This window comes from Ananas comosus, unplaced genomic scaffold (genome assembly GCF_001540865.1).
Source record: "Ananas comosus cultivar F153 unplaced genomic scaffold, ASM154086v1, whole genome shotgun sequence".
Taxonomy (NCBI): domain Eukaryota; kingdom Viridiplantae; phylum Streptophyta; class Magnoliopsida; order Poales; family Bromeliaceae; genus Ananas; species Ananas comosus.
Window position 1 is genome coordinate 6,513 of NW_017893600.1, and position 7,447 is coordinate 13,959.

The window sequence follows — 7,447 nt, forward strand, 5'->3', positions numbered from 1 at the left end:
ATGGCAAAGTATAATACCCTTAAGTGGGATTACAAATTTTTGAAGGACTGTTACAACAAAACCATGGATGACAGAGACCGTGTTTCTGCCGAGCATTCCGAGATTCAGCAGCACTTGGAAAGGATTTTTGCGATAATGAACCCCGTTGACATGGTTGTCGATGCTCCTCAAGAGGGAGCTGCAGCGCAGGATGGAACTGCAGCTGCCTCCCGTGAGGGGGCTGCACCGCATGATGGAACTGCAGCTACCTCCCGTGAGGAATCTGCACCTCAGGAGGGCCCTGCACCCCAGGAGGCTGCACATGATACTTCTGCTGCATCTGAATAGTTTGCGACTATCTAGCCTAATCCTTTTTGCTTCTGTCGGGATCGGGCTTCCATGTGTTCTCTTTCCTTTTGCCTTTGGTCATCAGATCTCATGCTTTTTGTGCTTTCTGCCTCTTTTGGCCTGGAATATGTAGTAGTTCTTTCTTCGTTCTGTTTTTTATTTGGTTGTCATGGTGTTCCCCTCTCTTCAGTTCAGTGATATCAGTCCCTTGGTTTTATTTTCCCTACATTTTTTATGTGATTTCCCATGTTTACTGTTGTTCCCCTGTTATATATGTTTACTTTAGATAGCACTTGGTCTTTGATGCCTAACAAACTTTACATCTTGGCATGCAATATAGTAGGAGTTGCAGGATTGCATGTGTTTAATTACTTACAAATTGGTTGGAAGTTGCCTTACAAGTGTTTACATTGTAACTTGAATGTGCCCATATAGACAGAACTCCTTCCATTATTTCTTGCTTTATACATTTCTTACACATTAGTTGCAGGTAGTCTTACAAGTGTTTACATTGTGTATAGTTCCATTGTGACTTGGGTTGCCAATAAGCTTACAAGTATTTGCTTTATACCTTGAATATGTCCAAAAAAATAGTTGCCGGTAAGCTTACAAGTATTTTCAGTGTATCTTGATTATGTCCGAAAAAAAAAGGCCCTCTCGATGTGCTTCCTTACTTTCTGCACTAATTGCTTGGGTATCTATATAGCTGTTTTTATTTCTTACAAAGGGACTGAGAATCTATAAACAAGCTCTAAGAAATATCTACCTTGCAATTGGCTCTGGAATTTAGCCATACACTTCAGGTCTTTGGAGCTACCTACCTTGCAATTGACTCACACATTCTCGACTAAGTCCAGAGCTAGGAGATATTGAAATAGGCCTACTGTTTTTTGTTTGTCTTATTTGTTGTATTTTTTATGGTTAAATTGTTCACTGCTTATAGTAAACTTGGGCCCCATTGATTTTGAATCCTGGCTTCACTCATATTTCTTAATGTACCTCACATACGACCAGGAATGGATGCTTTTCACTACCAATAAATTTTGGATTAGCTAAAATAACTTAGCCTTAGGTATTTCTGAGGCACTTTTGTTGCTGAACTGATCAAGTCATAGACTCATCATCATTTCAAGGCATTTCAGTTTGTGGTATGCTCAGAATGGATGTTTGGTATTTTCGTTTTGGCTTAATCCAAAGAAAATAGCCTTAGGTATTTCTGAGGCACTTTTGTTGCTGAACTGATCAAGTCATAGACTCAATGGTTATGGTGTTGCTTAAGCTCATTTGGGAATAATTAGAACAAATGTTTATTTATCCATTAATCTTTACGGAACATGTATGTCTATGTTTGGCAAGTGCATATTGAAGATTTGAATCCCTACTTAACTGAGGAAGTACTCTATTTTTTGTTGAAACTTTGGGGCTTTCATTACCTGCCAATAACCTTACAAACAGTTGTATTACTTTTCTTTTGAACTGCCGTTGTTGCATTTTGGGGATGAAAAGAAAGAAATATTCTGGTTGGATACATTGCTTTGTTAGATCTGCACACTCTTCTTTGGGTTGGATACATATCTTTATTGGATCTACGCACTCTTCTTTGTCGTTGCATTGTTGTAGAATTGCCATGCTGTTTCTTTTATCATGTTTTTACTTTCTTCACTGTTATTTGTGAGGCCGGGAAGTTCTTCGAAATCTCCACTTCTTTGCTGTTGCTTTCGCTGGTTTTTCATGCAAGGTTGTGATGATATAAAGAACTCTACTGAATATATTCGTATTGGCATGGCATGTTGAACAGCTGTTATTTTGCAAAATATTTAATTTCGTTGTTTGTGCATCAAATTTCTACTTTTTCCCTCCTCATTCTTCTTAATTTTATATGCCGTGTAGAAAAAATAGGTTGGCCGTCACATTGTGGGATAATTTTGCAACTGAAATTGATGAGAATATGGTGTTGGAAAAGGAGACCCATGGTCCTGTTATTATCATCCTTGCAGGCATGACTGTTCGAACCTATCGAGGTATTCAAAAAATTCTATAATATATCTTTGGAGTATTTATTTTTTTATTTACATAGATTAAAAAAAAATTGTCTCAAACATCATGTAACGACCCAGCCCACTAGCAACAATAACTCGTTGGGCCAGACCCGAGCTGGCTCGAGCGCTGCGTCCTCGCCTCACTTCGGCCGCGCCGCCCTCCAGTCGGCCTCGGCGACCTCCGGCAACCCGGCGCGCGCGTCCCCCGCCATCCCCGCGCGCCGCCGGCCGCCGCTGGAACTTCCTGTGGCCGCCCAGGCACGTGCGGGCCGAGGTCGGGCCCGCCCACCTTCTAGGCGCTGCCGCAGCCCACCGTAGGGTGCACGGCCTTCCCCTCGACCTCCGGCGCCGAACCGTCGCCGCCCCGACCTCCTCCGGCCGCCGCCGCGCCGCCGGGAAGATCAAACCCGAGAGGAAGTGGGAAGGTTCGATCTCAGCCGCCGCGCCACCGGTTGCCGCCCGCCGCCGGCCAGCACCCTCCCCGGACCTCCTGGACCGAGTGCTCCCTCCTCCGGCCGGACCGCCCGCCTCCCGGCCGCCGGCGACCAACCCTAGCTCTCCTCGGGTCTGGTAAGGGCATTTTATGTTCCAGCACTATTTTTCGAGGTTCCGGTCTTCTTTCCGGTGATCTGATAAGCCTCCTAAGCTTCGGGAAGTGAGCACGATGATCTACAACTCGTGCTGAACATCGTGCTCACCTCCAACAGCGGCAAAGATGCCCTGGTTTGTGAGTTAGTCGCGATCTTCGCACTGTGCGCGCAGTTTATCAGAACTTCGCGTCGCTCGTGCGCGCACCGCAGTGGCCGGCAGTGCTCCGAAAGGTGAGCACGGCCTCCGACATGCTGAAACCTGTCAGCGAGTACAACGGTCGGATTAACCGACCTCTGGTTTGCGTGCACGGTCCAGAAAAGCCTAGAAATCACATGAAATGATGCAATTTCATGTATCGGTATCGGCTTTTAGGTTTTCTGCTTCGTTGTAGATGCTGTTGGCAGCATGTTTGGGCTGAGGATAACCTCTGGACTGATCGTCCAAGGCCCCAAGCCCTTGCGGAAATCGAAAAGTGATTTCCGAGGTGTTTTTCGGCGAAATATGCCGATAGAACGCGGTTTCGGTTCGGAATTCTTCCGACAATATTTGGGGATCATTCGTTTCGTCGCTGAGCCTTGTTGGCTGGTCACCTGCATCGTTTCGTGGGTTTGGAAACGACGGGTGAGCGACGATGAAGTTCCGGTGCAGTTTTCGGGACTTCCGGCTTTTTCGGTAATCGGTTTTGGGAAACCGGTCGTGGTTCTGGTGAGCAGGGGTTGTGAGTTAGCTTTTCATGTCAGTGGGTTAGACCTTAACCCGTTGGACCTTTCGTAGGTTCGGTTGCACCGTCTTCACAGTCGAGAGACCTTCGTCAGATACATACAGGTGGGTACTTCGACCCGACGTCGGTACAGTGGTGCACGCTCAGTGACGTTCCTTCCACCCTTCCTATTTACATTGCTTATCATATACATTGCTTATCATCTTATTCTCGTATTACTCTACTCGGTTGTTTCCATGCTCGGTATCTTGTGTAGGAGTAGAGTAGATTTCTTCAGCATACGATATCTGTGATCTGGTTGGTTGATTCTCCTTTGTTGTATCTATGACCTGGTTGGTCGAGTTTCATACTCCATACTTGTGACCTGGTTGGTCGATTTGGTTACATGATGACCCATGCGGTCGATGAGCCCGGGGGGCAGGATTGTCGGCTGGTTGCCGACGGTTGATCATTGAGCATATTGCATTGATCGCCCGATACTCGTCGCATTTCACGAACACTGGCGGTTTGATCCACCGCAAGGAGTGTTCTTTTCCGGAAAAGTGGTTGAATGGTGACAACCCGTGAGCCCTAGAAGGGTTATATGCACTGGAGAGTAGTAGTGGCATTGGCTTGAGGTCTGCGGTGCTGACCAAGAGAGCAGTGGTTCAGATTGGGTACTTTTGGACTGATTGTCCCGTTGATGCATACATACAGTAGCTGTAGTTGTTCATTTATATTCATTTCAGTACTTGTTTATTTTAGCTACTGTACTACCATTATCCATATATTTGTTTATCTCCGTGACTAGTGAGTACCCCTCGCCTTCTTCGGCTTGCGGTACCCACTGGGAGGGGAGACATGTTTACATGTTCTCACCCCCCGCCCCCATTACAGGTGACGTAGCAGGTCCGAGTGGGACAGCTGGTGAGAGCGTGTCTAGCGTGCGATAGAGCTCCTTCCCGAGTCGGTTATTCCTTTTACCCTTCATGCTTGAATAAATACTTAGATATAGTATGGTTCAGTTTCTATTTTATTATCTGACTATCTGGATTTTCAATTGGTTTTGAAATGTACTAAAGGATTTGAGTTTTTTTGAAATAAAACAGTTTTCTACCCCTCGTGGTAGCTGGTTTTGAAAAAGAATGGTTCCCGTGTGGGGATTAGTTTTCAAATTGATTTCCCTGTGGTTTTATGGATTTAGTATTTCAAAATCAGTTTTCAGGTAGGAAACATTTTAATTGATAGATGTGGAATGTTATTCATAATTCAAGTATCATATCTGTGTGTGTGAATGGAATGGATGAATGTTATCTATCTTGCTGTTCATCTGGTTGTGGTTGTGATTGTGTGTATCTATACTCTGTTGTACTTGTGCGACGCCATGCAAATACAGGGGAGACTCTGTCCGTGTGAACAGTGGAACTCCTGTATTTGTGCGGATCTGGCGTTTTTCCGCTACCTTTTAAACTAAAAGGGACCCCGGGGCGTGACAGATTAAAATGGTATATGTAACGACCCAGCCCACTAGCAATAATAACTCGTTGGGCCCAACCACAGCCCAAAATGCTTAAGCCCAGTTATTATTACTAGTGTCTAAGTCTCTTATAAACCCAATGACAACCCATTCACATTCGATGTGGGACTATTGGGGTGTCACAGACTCCCCCCGTTAAGGCCCTGACGTCCTCGTCAGTCCAATCACACACAGCCCAAGATCACCAGGCGATGTGAAACTCGTCTCGCTAGCCCGTCATCCAGACCCTGGCTCAGCCGAGACTCGCCACACATGTCCAGCTGGTGAACCGGCTCTGATACCAAATGTAACGACCCAGCCCACTAGCAATAATAACTCGTTGGGCCCAACCACAACCCAAAATGCTTAAGCCCAGTTATTATTACTAGTGTCTAAGTCTCTTATAAACCCAATGACAACCCATTCACATTCGATGTGGGACTATTGGGGTGTCACACATCATTTCTAGATAAAATATATCTTTCTACTTCTTCGGCCTCAAGGCTATACATCGAACTGGAAATTCCGGAGGTTACTGACTTCCTGCATAAGTAAGAACTATTCTTCATTGATTACTTCTGCTTTTTCCCTTCTTTGACTACTTAAATAATTTACATATTGTAATATTTATTGACAGGATACAAGAACCAGTTGACCGTATACAGCGGACTGAAAACAAACAACAAGCAACTATCAGTCCACAAGAAGAAATGCATATTAATAGAAAGAAGATAGCTGACCTGTTGCATCTAGAGGAAACAGAAATTCAGGTTGGAAAGAGTCTTTATATGACCAATGTGCCTATAGATTTTTACTAAAAAATTATGACAATAGATTTACACTTACAAAATATCCAATGATCTTACTTAAAAAATATCTAATGATCTAAACAAGGAATTTTCTTCCTTTTTTTGCCCTAGAATGCAAAGGGATCTAAATTAGCAATTTTCTTTTGTTTGGTGTAGAATGCAAAGTTTACATGTGAAGTTACCTTGAAATCAATAGACTGCTCCTACGGTTGGTGGTACAGAGCTTGCTATGAATGCAAGTCCGCAATCAAAAGTTATGCTGATGCCTTCTGGTGTCGTCAGTGTGGAAAAAATGATCAAGCACCTATACCATGGTAAGTAGAAAAGATGGAAATAAGGATTATAATTTCAGAAATTTTCACTGTGTGATATATGTTTGCCATACTTGCATGGGAACAAATTAACAGGTACAAGTTGAACGCAATCGTCGAAGATGACACCGGCGATGCAAATTTCACTATTTTTGGGAGAATTGCTCAGGATCTGATATGTGTGCCTGCCCAAAAGCTTGCTACTGCAGATGATTCCGATCGATACGCTCTCCCTCCTGTTATTAAAAATATAATAGGCAAAAAACATGTTTTCCAAGTGATGGTGGATCCTCATAATACGGATATGGGTATCAGATCATTTAAAGTAATTAAGAATTTCTCAAGCCAAATTGCACCTAAGATTCAAAAGCAAAATGATGGTCATGAAATTGAAGAGCAATTACTGTTAAGTCCTCCCAAAGATCTCCACGCTGACTTATCTGAAGAAGTAACTCCCCAGATAATAAGTCACTCTAGGTGTTGTTCTTTTTCCTCCAATCATTATTCAGTTGAAAAGAACTACTGCATTTCAAATACTAACGTAATGGAAGAATTTTTATCAGATTGCTTCAAGATGAATCAAGAGAAACTTTTGATATGGAACAACCAAGAAGAAAGCGTCTTAGGTAATTCCATTATAACTACCTTGCTCTACATTACCTCACTTTAATGCAATCTCTTTAGCAAAGATTCTACTTATTTTTCCATATGTTAACCTTACAGGTTTGCAGAAGATGATGATGGCCCAAGCAGCAGCACCCGTGAATAAAAGCTATTTGTCTATTACCTATGTATCTTTTTTGGATTTTCTCTACTATTCGCTTCACTATCCAATTAGACTCTATGCATTGATGGTTTTCTTTTGTTTTTGGGCCTGAACTAATCTTTAGTAGCACAAATATAATTTACCTATGTATCTTTTTTGGATTTTCTCTACTATTCGCTTCACTATCCAATTAGACTCTATGTATTGATGGTTTTGTTTTGTTTTTGGGTCTGAACTAATCTTTAGTAGCATAAATATAATCTTTAGTAGCACAAATATTTGTGCTATTTGTTTAATATTTTTTATTGTGTGTTTATTGTAAATTTTTCTACCCGCCGCGAAGCGCGGGTACTTAACTAGTTCACAAGAAGAGTCAATAAAAAAAAAA

The 7,447-nt window shown here is 42.8% G+C and overlaps 1 protein-coding gene across 1 annotated transcript; it reads left to right on the forward strand.

The window, feature by feature from the left end:
- Window positions 1–2,275: 2,275 nt before the first annotated feature.
- LOC109706416 (replication protein A 70 kDa DNA-binding subunit B-like) lies at window positions 2,276–7,062 on the forward strand. The gene is made up of 7 exons (XM_020227227.1): window positions 2,276–2,348; window positions 5,643–5,724; window positions 5,811–5,943; window positions 6,139–6,296; window positions 6,390–6,770; window positions 6,857–6,919; window positions 7,017–7,062. The coding sequence occupies exons 1-7, from the start codon at window positions 2,276–2,278 to the stop codon at window positions 7,060–7,062; spliced, it is 936 nt and encodes a 311-aa protein (XP_020082816.1).
- Window positions 7,063–7,447: the final 385 nt, after the last annotated feature.

Coding starts and splice junctions, on each gene's coding strand:
- LOC109706416 (XM_020227227.1), top strand. CDS start 2,276: ATGGTGTTGGAAAAGGAGACCCATGGTCCTGTTATTATCATCCTTGCA. Junction 6,297..6,389: donor GATCAAGCACCTATACCATG/GTAAGTAGAAAA, acceptor ACAAATTAACAG/GTACAAGTTGAACGCAATCG. Junction 6,920..7,016: donor CCAAGAAGAAAGCGTCTTAG/GTAATTCCATTA, acceptor TTAACCTTACAG/GTTTGCAGAAGATGATGATG.